General features: G+C 50.4%; 2 protein-coding genes across 2 annotated transcripts in view; one reads left to right on the top strand and one right to left on the bottom strand.

The window, feature by feature from the left end:
• Nucleotides 1-553, bottom strand: part of PEX14 (peroxisomal biogenesis factor 14) — a 138,175-nt gene extending 137,622 nt beyond the window's left edge. The window contains exon 1 of the mRNA XM_044237135.1: nucleotides 469-553. Coding sequence (XP_044093070.1) covers nucleotides 469-504 — 36 coding nt within the window. The 5' untranslated portion in view covers nucleotides 505-553. The remainder of the gene's footprint in view (nucleotides 1-468) is intronic.
• A 1,919-nt stretch (nucleotides 554-2,472) lies between these two features.
• On the top strand, nucleotides 2,473-11,245 carry DFFA (DNA fragmentation factor subunit alpha). The gene is made up of 6 exons (XM_044237134.1): nucleotides 2,473-2,665; nucleotides 5,012-5,173; nucleotides 6,440-6,582; nucleotides 9,191-9,380; nucleotides 9,600-9,751; nucleotides 10,455-11,245. Exons 1-6 carry the CDS (start codon nucleotides 2,542-2,544, stop codon nucleotides 10,665-10,667), a joined length of 984 nt encoding a protein of 327 aa, XP_044093069.1. The 5' UTR covers nucleotides 2,473-2,541; the 3' UTR covers nucleotides 10,668-11,245.
• Nucleotides 11,246-12,894: the final 1,649 nt, after the last annotated feature.

Genomic DNA, 12,894 nt, shown 5'->3' with positions numbered 1-12,894 from the left:
AAGGTGACAGAGAGGCTGGCAGTCGGGACACTTCAGCGAGGCTGAGGCTGTGGGAAAGTGGGAACCCTGACGGAGCCTGGGCCCTCCTGGGAGGGGACAACCGAGAACGATCGAGCCTCTCACCCCTATCTTCTCAAGCAGGGGCCCTTACGGCTCAGGGCTGGAGGCTTCTCAAGCGTCCTGCCACCGTCCCGGCCAAGCGCAAGTGGGGCCCGAGGGGCCCTCAGGCTGGAAGTGGGGGCCCGCGGTGCCCCCGAGCCCGGGCTTGGGAATGTGGTCTAAGAGGGGTCACCGGGGGAGGGGCCGGACGGCTAGGACCTGAGGAGGGGCGGGGCCCAGGAGGGGGCAAGAGGTCGGGGCCACTCGCTGCGGAGGCTCTGGGCCCCCGCTCGGCTGCCAGCCGCACGCCGAGCGCCCCCTCCAGCCAGGGTCCCCGCCACTACGGCAGGGCAGTCCCACTCCCCTTACCTGGCTCGGCTGCTCTGCCTGCTCCGAGGACGCCATCTTTCTGAGGCCTAACTAATCTATCGCCGCTGGGCGAGGCTTCTCCCAAGCGCCCTCGCTCTCGCACACACGCCCAGACCGAAGTAGCCGGAACTGAGCTGGTCGATGGCAGGCACGTAGGGAGGAGAGTGAACTCCCACGTCTGGGTCACCTAACGCTATTGCCACTAGGTCTCCGCTGGCCAGGAAGATCCTAAGTCCGTCCTTTTTGCATTTTTATATGTGTATTATTCTCATTGAATTAAATCTCTTCCCATCCCCACGATGCCTTGGGTACAGGCAGGGACTCACAAAGTCTTTAATAAATGAATGAATGGGAAGAAACTTGGAAATTAATTAATTTATGGCTCAGTTCAGTACCCTTTGTTGAATGCCTACTATTTGCCAGGCACTTTGGTAACTGCTAGAAATAAAAATATCCAAGACTCAGCTCCTGCACACACAACTGCAGCATCTTGGAGATAGGAGTCTGATAAAGGTTTGCAGATCTAGTAGGAGAACGCTGAATGGAGCTTTTTTGGAGAGGAGAGGCTTCCACATTCTTTCTTTATAGTAGTTAGATTTTAAGCTAACTATAAAATTACACGAAAAGATTGCATGTATTAGAACTTAGTTCGTATTGCAGTTGTGTTTTGTGATTGATTATGGAGTGTTCAAAACGGTTGCCTCAAGTAACAATTCCCCCTACCAAAAGCTGTTTTAAATTCTTTTTTTTTTTAAGATTTTATATATTTATTTGACAGAGAGAAATCACAAGTAGATGGAGAGGCAGGCAGAGAGAGAGAGGGAAGCAGGCTCCCTGCTGAGCAGAGATCCCGATGCGGGACTCGATTCCAGGACCTTGAGATCATGACCTGAGCCGAAGGCAGCGGCCCAACCCACTGAGCCACCCAGGCGCCCCCCAAAAGCTGTTTTAAATGCCTACTCTTTCCTTAGAAGATATCTTATTTTCTTATAAACAAAATATGAAAGAGACTCAGTGAATATGGGCTATTTATTGTTTACATAATATGCCCCCACTTTTAAATGAGGAAACTTTTTTTCTTTATTTTTTAAGATTTTATTTATTTATTTGTCTGAGAGAGAGAGAGATCACAAGTAGGCAAGGGGAGGGCAGGGAGCAGGCTCCCCGCTGAGCAGAGCCTCCTGCAGGACTCCATCCCACGAACCTGAGATCATGACCTGAGCCAAAGGCAGAGGCTTAACCCACTGAGCCTCCCAGGTGCCCCTGATTTTTTTATTATTATTTTAATGTTTAATTTTTTCAGAGTGGGTAAGTAGCAGTATTAGAATGAAGATGAATTTACTGCCAAGCAGCATCTGGACAATCTCGAATTGTGATGCTGTTCGCATTTTCCCTTTCCCCTCTGCTTTCTTTGAGACCTTAATGTTTAATCTAGTTGTGTAAGCATTTTGTTCCGGGATCCCAACCCAATTTGCACAGCTAAAGCAGGGAATGGAACTGGTGGAAATGTATCTTATGCTTCTCTGTTACATTTTCAGCAGGACTGAAAACTACAGTCATCAATTTTTAAACTGACTTCCTTCAGATTATCCTGAAAGTTGGGACATCTTAGAGATCTTTTCAGTTTGGAGAGGGAAAACAAATTAATACAGTACAATGACAGATTGTTCCATTTAAATATTAACATTTTGCATCTATATATGTAAACAAGAGTGCTTTAAAAACACAAGGGAGTATATATGCGTGTCTTCCATAATTCAAAATAAATCCCTGTTGACCTCATTTTGATCCCGGTACTGAAACTCCTAAATATAAAGTACAAAAACACTCCCCTGGGCCGAACTGAGCCACATAACGAAGTAGGCTTCGAACCAAGAGACTACAGCTCCCGGCACGCCCCCGAAGCCATATGTGATTAGCCGCAACTAAAACTACATCTCCCGGCGTGCCTTGGTGGTACGCGTGATTTGCCGCAAAGAGAACTACATCTCCCGGCACGCCGCGGGTGGGAGGAGGGCGCCGCGCGGAACCTCCCTGACTTCCCGGAGTCAGTCAAGTCCCACCCTGAAGAGAATGGAGGTGGTCGGGGAACCCGAGACTGAGACCCGGGCTCTGAAGCCTTGTCTGCTGCGCCGCAACCACAGCCGAGAGCAGCATGGCGTGGCGGCCTCCTGTCTCGAGGAGCTGAGGAGCAAGGGTGGGCGCGGGGCGCGGGCGGAGGCTGTGGGGGCCGGGGTCGAGGCCGGGGCGGGGGCTGTGGCTGCGGGGAGCCGGCCCGGGTGAGGATGTCTGGCAGGGGCGAAGCCGGGTCAGCTGGAGCGACTTGGGACGGAAATAACCGACGTGTGCACAGCGATTGACAAGTTTCAAAGCGATTATCTCGTGTGAGACTCCTAATGGTGGGAAGGTAGACGGGAAGCAATATGCAAATTAAAACCGACTGGACTTGGGTGCATTGCCTAAAATCACTCAGATCTCGGACCAGACCCAGCCCGGAGTGTATTCCTGCCTCCCGGGCTCCCTACGGTGATCCTGGCGCCCCCAGCTGAGCCCCCGGGCGGGGTGGGAGCGCCTTTGCACCGTCAGTTCGGGCAGGCACTTGTGCGGCCAAGAGGGAAATGCTGCAGACCATTCTGGAGTTCCAGGCAAGGAGCAGGTGCTGTGAATGACCAGAGTTCTGAGTCCCGGCCCCACACTGACTAGCCGCTTGACCTTGTACTTAAGCAGCCCTCGACTCTCAGTTTTCTCATCCGCAAAATGGGTATAATATTTCCAGCCCTGCTTTACAGGATCCTTGGGACTCTCAGAGCAGATGATGCATTTACATGACTTACAAGTATTATGAGCCGGTAGCAATGAATTGTTTATCCACAGAAGTTCTACTGGTTAAAGGTGTGAGCCGAGCGGTCCCCAGGAATGTAGTCAAAGGGGATGTCAGTGTTCAGTGCTTTTTCTCAGAATCACCAAGACCCGAAAGATACCAGACAGGAATCTTTCAGAGACCCAGGAGCAGCCAAAGCGTTATAGATGCTTTAGTGAGATGGCTTTTGCCATACCAACGTGAACATATTTTTCTGGACATTAGGGTGCTTAACGTTTTAGTTCCCCTTGAGTGCATTAGCTGGATGCGCTGGGCACAGAAGCTTGTGTTAAGTCTTTGTGTTCTCTGGAGCTCAGCCTTTGCAAGACTTGCGGTTCTGTTTGGGTGCTGGACAGCACTGCCCAACCATATATGTCGTCTCGTGGCTACTTTGCTGCTCACTCTCATCCCAGTCGCATTTTAGACTTTGTCATCACCAAATGGGAGGTGCAGATCTCCCCGGACAAGTCTCTTGCCCTGTGACAATAAAGATGAGAAGCTACCGATACAAACTTCTGCTTCTCCTGTGCCTTCATGTAGGTTAGAAAGGATGCAGAGATCAATGCTTCAAAGAACACAAAGCATTTCCTTTTTTCTTTTTTTTTTTTTTTTTAAGATTTTATTTATTTATTTGACAGAGATCACAAGTAGGCAGAGAGGCAGGCAGAGAGAGAGCGGGAAGCAGGCTCACCGCTGAGCAGAGAGCCCGATGCGGGGCTCGATCCCAGGACCCTGGGATCATGACCTGAGCCGAAGGCAGAGGCCTTAACCCAATGAGCCACCCAGGTGCCCCCTTTTTTTCTATTCTTTTCTTTTTTCTTTCCTTTTCCTTCTTTTCTTTCCTTTCTCTCTTTTTTTTCTTTCTTTTGACTTTTGACACAGGAGAATTTAAGATGACCACCGAGTAAATGAATGAAAGACTGCTCATTCCCATGGAATCAAATCAGACTTTGCTTTGTTTTTCAAACCAAAACCATCTTTCAAGTAAAGATGTGTGAGGGCCTTCTAATGTGGAGGTAGAGAAGCTACCTCAAGAGTTAGTCTGGGGGGCGCCTGGGTGGCTCAGTGGGTTAAGCCGCTGCCTTCGGTTTAGGTCATGGTCTCAGGGTCCTGGGATCGAGTCCCGCGTCGGGCTCTCTGCTCAGCGGGGAGCCTGCTTCCTCCTCTCTCTCTGCCTGCCTCTCTGCCTTCTTGTAATCTCTCTCTGTCAAATAGATAAATAAAATCTTTAAAAAAAAAAAAAAAAAGAGTTAGTCTGGGTTTAAATCTCAGCTCTGACACTTACTGTGTGACTTTGGACAAGTTACTTAACCTCCCTGAGCCTTGCACTCCCATCCAAGTACTAACCAGGCCCGACCCTGCTTAGCTTCCGAGATCAGACGAGATCCGGCGCGTTCAGGGTGGTATGGCCGTAGACTCCCTGAGCCTTGGATTTGACATCTGCAAAATGGGAATAACAATCATCCATACTTAGAGGATTTTTAGGAGAATACTGTATGTGAGAAGCACTTAGTACCAGGCATGTGGTAAGTGGTATATTTGCCAGTAGTTTTAGTTGTTGTAGTTAAGTTAACTACCAGGAGTTCTGCTATGCTCTGGGAGCATATATTAGTGAGAGCACAGGGACAGATGTAATTTCCTTATGGATACTTTGTCAATTGCCAAATTTTTTATTCCTCTTAGCCTGTGACATTCTGGCCATTGATAAGTCCCTGGCTCCAGTCACCCTGGTTCTGGCAGAGGACGGCACCATCGTGGATGATGACGATTACTTCCTGTGTTTACCTTCCAATACCAAGTTTGTAGCGTTGGCCAATAATGAGAAGTGGGCATACAGCAATTCAGGTAAGAAACCCTGGCCACATATGAAGTCATCTATGCAATACAGCATCCACCGTGATTCATTCTACTGCACAGACGCCTAGTTGCCGTTTGTCTTGTTCAGCATTTACGCAGCTAACGTTTACTGAGCCCCTTCTGCCTGCCACGGCGTGGTGCAGAGTCTTGGGGTAAAGATGAATGAGACGTGGGCTCGGTTCTCAAATAACTTAAAGACCAACAGTAACTAAAATGCGGCATGGCAGGGAGATCCAGGCAGAGTCAAGCTGTCCAGATTCACTCCAGAGTACTATTTGCTAGCCATGTGACCTTGAGCAAGTTCCCTAACTTCTTAGCACCTTACTGAGGTAATAATTGTAGTACCTCTCTCTCCTAGGTGTGGTAGGGCTGATAGAACATAATATATACCAAACCAGGCTTTCTCAACAATACTATTGACATTTTGTGCCGGAGAATTCTTTGTTGTGGGGACTGTTCTGTCCATTGGATGTGAGCAGCAACCTTGGCCTTTGCCGGCTAGATGCCAGCAGTATCTCTTTACCCCATTTGTGACAACCAAAAATGCCTTCAGACATTGTCAAATGTCTTCTGGGGGGAGGCAAAATCACTTCCAGTTGAGAACCACTGATAAAAAACCTGTAGATCTTGCCTGACCCACAGAAAGCTCTCAGTAAGTGTTACACCATCATCATCACTGGAGATACAAAGAGGACTAATACTGATGAGCAAGGATCGAAGACTAAGAAATGTCCCCATTGGAGAAAGCCACCATGCCGCTAAATTGAGAAAGTCACCCTCCAGCAGTGGCTCTGCCAGCTGCCTTTGTACTCAGCCCCAGGGACAGCAGACAGTGGCTACAGCTCCTCCAGTCAAGGATGAGACTAACCCCAAGCACAGGAGAAAGTGCTGGGGACAGTGAACGTTTTTGTGTACAGAAATGGGGTGCACTCAGAAATACAGCCCACCTAAAGGGAAGTGTGGCAGGGTCCTGGGTGTGCATGACCGTGCAGCATTTTTAAAGTGGCTTCTTTCCGTAAGAAGGATACAGAGCAGTTTCAAACAGGAAAAAATCGAAGGTGGGAAAGAAGGGAAAATAGAGGTCCTAGATGAGGATGGGCTTTCCTCTGAACCCCTGAGGAGAGGCTCTTCCTTCACCACTGAAATGATCCTAAATGGTCAGGGAAGCACGTACAGTATCCTCGAGGCCTGTGTGTTGGAGGAGGCGAACATAGCACCTTGGGTCTCCCTGTGACCGCCTTCCCCCCATGTCAGATGGAGGCACAGCGTGGCTTTCCCAAGAGTCCTTTGACATGGATGAAACAGACAGCGGGGCAGGGCTGAAGTGGAAGAATGTGGCCAGGCAGCTGAAGGAGGACCTGTCCAGCATCATCCTCCTGTCCGAGGAAGACCTCCAGGTAAGCCCCTCCACAGCCCGCAGCCACACTCACCCAGCCTCCGCTGCCCCCAGCCCCTTAGTTTCCATGCATCTTGCCAGAATAATTTCATTATTTCTTAATTTTCAAACACTGCTTTGGTGACAACCAAGACTCTTCATTTTCTAATTCTCGCACCTAGAGTAGAAAATACAGAAGCTCAGGGGTGCCTGGGGGGGTCCAGTCAGTTAAGTGTCCGACTCTTGATTTTGGCTCAGGTCACGATCTCACAGTGGTGAAATGGAGCCCCGCATCAGGCTCTGTGTTCAGCACAAAATCTGCTTGAGATTCTCTCTCCCTCTGCCCCTCCCCCTGCTCTCTCACTCTCCATCTCTCTCAAAATAAATAAATAAAATCTTAAAAAAGAAAGAAAAGAAAATACAGATGTCCAGGCCCCACTAGACCTATTTAGGCTCACGGAGCGGGGCGGGGAGTTAAGGACATAGTTCCAGAGTATGGAGTTGAGAGGATCCAAGTGAAATCCCAGCTCCTTCACTACGACTTTGAGCCAGTAACTTAGCCTCTTTGCCTACATTTCCTGTCCAGTAAAACTGGGATAAAAATAGTATGCGTTAATTCCAAAAAGTATTTCTTGAGCCCCTGCCCTGTACCTGGCAGGGTCCTGTCTAGGGATGCAGTGGTGAACAAGCCAGACCCAGAATTCTGATGGAGGGAAGCATCTTAGATGGGTAGCAGGTGGGGCAGTGTGCGGAGAGCAGCCGGGCTAGTGGTCTAGATGGGGGAGGTCAAGGGAGGCCCCTTCAAGGAGTGGCTTTGGTGATTTTTTAATTTATAAGCTTATATATTTGAATAAATAATGTGAATACAGTCACATGGCTCAAAATCTGAGGGGTATGGAAAGCTATCCTGGTAGCCCAGAAGTGAAAGCAACCCAAACGCCAGGCACCGATGAACAGGTGAGTCCAGTGTGGCCCAGTCGCACGGTGGCATGTCATTCAGCTTTTAGAGGAATGCCGTATTAACACGCACTGTGGCACGGACAAGCCTTCAAAATACTGTGCTAAGTGAGAGAAACCAGGCGTGTAAGACCATGGATTTATAGTTGCATTTATATGAAGGGGCCGGAATAGCCAGATCCATAGAGATAGAAGGTAGGCGAGTAGACTGCCTAGGGCTGCGGTTGGGGGAACTTGGAGAAGAAACGGAGTAACTGCTAGTAGGTACAGTTCTTTTCGGGGTCATGAAAATGTTCTGAACTGGATCGTGGCGATGACTGCACAGCTCTGTGCAGGTACTAAACCCACCTAGGCATGCCCGTCCTATGGGTGAATTGTGAGGTGTGTGAATTATATCTCAGTAAAGCTGTTTGCCTGGCCTGGTGGGGGAAGGGGGTGAGAGAGGGTGCGGGGTGGGGGAGGGGTATACGTGAAAAATCTTACTCCTGCCCCAGCCACTACATTTCCCTTCCCAGACATAACCAATCTCTCAGATTCCCATTCTAGGGCTATTTTATATACTAGTAAATACAAGTATATTTTCTCCTCCCCTATATTACACAAGTGGAAGCATATTTACTCTTTTTTAAAGAAATATTTGGAGAGGGGCACTTGGGTGGCTCAGTCGGTCAAGCCTCCAGCTTGATTTTGGCTCAGGTCATGATCTCAGGGTCATGAGATCGAGACCCACTACAGGCTCCATGCTCAGCAGGGGGGCTGCTGGAGATTCTCCCTCCCTCTCTGTCCCCCATCACCGCTCACGCATGCACATGTGCTCTCTCTCTAAAAAAAAATAAATCTTTTTTTTTTCCAGACAAACAACTCATTTTATTTTATATTTTTGTAAGATTTTATTTATTTGACAGAGACACAGAGAGAGAGGGAACACAACCCCAGGGGAGTGCGAGAGGGTAGAAGCAGATTTCCCGCTGAGCAGGGAGCCCGACTCGGAGCTAGATCCCAGGACCCTGGGATCATGACCTGAGCTAAAGGCAGACACTTAATGACTGAGGTACCCAGGTGCCCCATAAATAAATCTTTTATAAAAAAAATATTCGGAGATTGTTCTAGATCAGTATCCGAAAAACACTTTTTTTTGTTTTTTGTTTTTTTTTTAACCACTGCATGGTATTCCATTTTGTGGTGTACCATGACTTATTTAAGGAGTCATCCCCATTGGGTGGACCTTTGGGCTATCATCAGTCCTGCTGGTGACCAGACAGCGTGACCAAAAACTTAGACCAGTGTCATCTCACCCACATGCTTTCTATAGAATCAATCCCCGGAAGTGTAGTTGGCAAACATTGGCAGGTTCCCCAGAGGCGGCAAGGACACGAATTGCTAAAGGAAGGAGAGAGGCTGCTGGGTCGGGGCCATTGGGTTTTGAAAGTTTTTGTAGGTTTCTTTCTTTTCTTTTTTTTTTTTTTTTTTTTTTAAATTTTATTTATTTATTTGGCAGAGAGAGATCACAAGTAGGCAAAGAGCAGCTGGAGAGAGAGGGGGGTCTGCTCCCCCCCCTTGGCTCGATCCCAGGACCCTGAGATCATGACCTGAGCTGAAGGCAGAGGCTTAACCCCCTGAGCCACCCAGGCACCCCTATTTGTAGGTTTCTTAAAGTCTGTTTTGCTCATTAGGTGCTCATTGACGTTCCTTGTTCAGACCTGGCTCAGGAACTCTGCCAAAGTTGCATCACAGTGCAGGGGCTTCAGAACACCCTCCAGCAGGTGCTTGACCAGAGGGAGGAAGCCCGTCAGTCCAAGCAGCTCTTGGAGCTCTACCTCCAGGCTTTGGAGAAGGAGGGCAGCATCTTGTCAAAGCAGCAAGGTAGGAACCACTGGCCAGGGGAGTCCCCCTGAGGGCCGAAGGCCTAGAGAGCCTTTCCTGGGGAGAGAACCGGGGTTTATAAGAGGGTCAGACAGGCGAGCAGCCGCAGCTGCTGGTGTCCTGAAATGAAGTGACTTGCTTCCGTCCTGCCTGACTGCCTGCTGGCCGTGCGGCGGTGCGCTCACACTGTGTGCCGTCTCCGTCACGTCTGCCTTGCAGAGTCCAGCGCCGGCTTCAGTGATGACATGGATGCAGTCGATGCGGGCACTAACCGCGAGAGCCCCTCCGGAGTCACCCTTACTGGCCAGGTCCTTACCGCGCTGAAGGAGAAGCCGGCCCCAGAGCTGAGTCTGTCTAGCCAGGATTTGGAGGTGGGCGAGAACCAGGGACCCTGAACTGCACCGAGCCACTCCCCCCGGGGGTGCAGTGTTGCCCTCCAGGGGCGCGTGCGAGGGCGCTTTCCACCTCTGCAGACCCTGACTCACAGCTGCCCGTTTGCAAAGCATCTCATTTAATCTATATCACACGGCTTGAGCAAAACAGGGTGCACTCCCTCAGACCGTCAAACATTATTCTCTGGGGCACAGCGGGCTATGGAGTGAGCAAACGTTGACAGGGAGGAATGGCAGGGCTCAGGTGTCGGTTCTTTCGGCCCCGGAGGACGATCCGTAGCGGTGGGCACATGCGGGATGTAGTGAAAGGCACACCTGCGGGGGTCCTCTTGTGCTGGCTCCACAGCCACGGAACCAGAAGCCGGATGCCACTTCTCATTCTTCATCCTCGTCCCTGTCCCAAGCACCTCCCCAGTGTCGCTGGGAGGGAGGAAGCCTATTGACTTGCACTGAGCTACATTTGCTGTAAGTGCAGGACTTGCCTTTCCAGAGATCCTTTCCTGGCGGTGTTGGAGGGTAAGAAAAGGCCTATGGCCACCAAATGCAAAAGAAAACGCTGCCATTTCCGCGCCAGGACATAGCCCAGGCTGGTGTGGCCTGGTCTTGTTCCCCTAAAGAAGCCCACGGGAGCCTGAGAGCAGAGGTCAGTCATGGTTCTCAGTGGCTCTTGTTTTTGCTGCAGTTGGTCACCAAGGAAGACCCCAGAGCGCTTGCCGTTGCCTTGAGCTGGGACGTAGAGAAGACGGAAACGGTGCAGCAGGCCTGTCACCAGGAGCTCAGCCTGCGTCTCCAGCAGGTGCAGAGCCTGCGTTCTCTCCGGAGCATGTCCACGAGGAAGAGCTCGCCGCCCGGAGAACCGCGGGAGCCCAAGCGAGCCAAACAAGAGCCCGCGTAGCCGCCGCTGGAGAACCTGCGACCTTGTTTTTATTCGCAAGAAATACCTTCAGCCTAATCCCCCAAGCTGGTGCCTTACTGTTAGCCGCCCCACCCCTCCACCCCCGCCTTACTGGGTGTTCTCCCGGAACAGGCCGGAGGACTGGCCTCCTTCCCTTCCAGAAGAGCCCTTCCACCTTCTAATGACGAGGCTGTGTCAACAGAACCCCGCCTCTTCTGATGATAGCTGCTTAGGTTTTCTGTTTGAAAGAAACTGTCAAGGACAGTAAAAAGAAATTTCAGGCGCACTGTCCTTGTTCTGAAGCCAGAACTGCAGAATTCTAAACACAAATGATAGTCGAGAAGGTGACAGAACGGAGTTGATGTACGGCCACAAACTCGTGTCTCAAGTTAATGAGTTTTTTGGTTTGTGTAAAGACACATATTAAGTTTGCAGACCACAGGGACATAGGGTGAGTGCGGTTTGCCATTTCTAATTGTGAAATTATATCTGTTACCACTGTGAGACTGTTTCCAGTTTTCTAATATGTTTCATCAGCAGGGGGGATGGAAGGTCATTAAATCGATCTCCATGTGATACGACCGTGAGTCTCTCTGGGTGCAAAGCAGAGCCTTCTGGTTTGTGTACTTCCTGTTTCTGTACAAACTTGGTCTTTGGGTTTTGTACTCTGACTTGGAACAGATTTCCATCCAGATGAATGTCCAGCATGACATTCAAATTCACGCATGCTATGGGCCAATTCTTCGTTATCCAGAATCATCCTGCACAGGCGGGCAGAACTGGCATCACCCGCCTTGTACTCTGACTTGGAACAGATTTCCATCCAGATGAATGTCCAGCATGACATTCAAATTCACGCATGCTATGGGCCGATTCTTCGTTATCCAGAATCATCCTGCACAGGCAGGCAGAACTGGCATCACCCGCCTCCCTCCGCCCGCTCAATGCCAGTGGCAGTCCGCAGGCCCCAAGACAACTGAAAACATCCCCACACACTTTCAGGATGCCCCTGGAGGGGCACTAAAGCCAGTGGGGGATTCTTCTAGTACGTTGCGGTCTGCTCCGTGCCAGCACTGACCATCCTGGAGCCTCACAAAACTGCGTGAGCTGCCAGGGTGTGGCTCGTCTCACACACATGAGCAAAGCTGTGCTCCGTGCGGCGCAGAGACGGGCCCCATGTCAGGAGGCCAATTGGAGGGTCAGGATTCTGGTTCGAATTCCAGTACTCTTCCCGCTTATTTCTTTTTAAGATTTTATTTATTTATTAGAGAAAGCACATGCACAAACTGGGGAGAAGAGCAGAGGGAGAGGGAGAAGCAGACTCCCTGCCCATCAGGGAGCCTGACGCGGAGCTTGATCCCAGGACCCCAGGGTCATGACTGATGATGACGGAGCCACCGGGTTCCCAGTGATCCCGCTTTCAGGTGTTTTCTCTTGGGTCCACACACTCTTCCTTCTGCATCCAGATCACTGGTTTTGTTACACCAACCTAAGAAGTGGGAGTCAGCTCGAACTGGAAAAGTCCTCCTGTGCCTACAGCATAACTGCCGAAAGATTTCTGACCGCGGGCACGGTGCTGGTGGTGTAAGCAAAGTAAACAGCCCCGCGAGCACTGTACAGTGAGCCCAGTGCTAAAGGAAGCCTGGATTCCAGGAACAGTGGTACCTCTACTCACCAGTCCTAACATCATCTCCACCTTTGCCCCACTGAGTTAAAAAATACTGTCTTTAGTGATGTGTGTCCGATCCACAGGAGAGCACTCGTTGGCTGGCCTGGGTGTCGGGGCTGGTACACTATGCTAGAAACCAATCCACCAAGCCTCCTGGCTGCATAGAATAATGGAGAAAGTACTGTAGGCTTGGAGGGAACCAAGCCCACTGTTGAAAGGGTTAAATGAAGCAGTGTCTGAGGAGGAGCCCAGTGCCTTGCTCAGGCTGGAGAGCAGGTTCCCTTATTCCCCCCAGGGGCGGGGCAGGAGCAAAGACAGAGCTGCGTGAGGGGGTCCCCAGCTATGGATCCACAGAGCAAAGACCTTAGTCTGCAAACTCGGGCCCAAAATGCATAGAGCTTGCAGCCGCAAACACATTATACTGCCCGCGGTGCCATTCACCTTCCCTGCGCTGCTGTGCCTCCAGGCCTTCTAGAATAGAAACGTAGCAGCCAGCAATACGTCTAAAAATAGGAGAGAGCGAGCGGGGCAGCCTGTTCCTACAGTAGGGGAAAAAAA

This window comes from Neovison vison, chromosome 2 (genome assembly GCF_020171115.1).
Source record: "Neovison vison isolate M4711 chromosome 2, ASM_NN_V1, whole genome shotgun sequence".
Taxonomy (NCBI): Eukaryota; Metazoa; Chordata; class Mammalia; order Carnivora; family Mustelidae; genus Neogale; species Neogale vison.
This window is presented reverse-complemented; position numbering and strand designations above follow the sequence as displayed.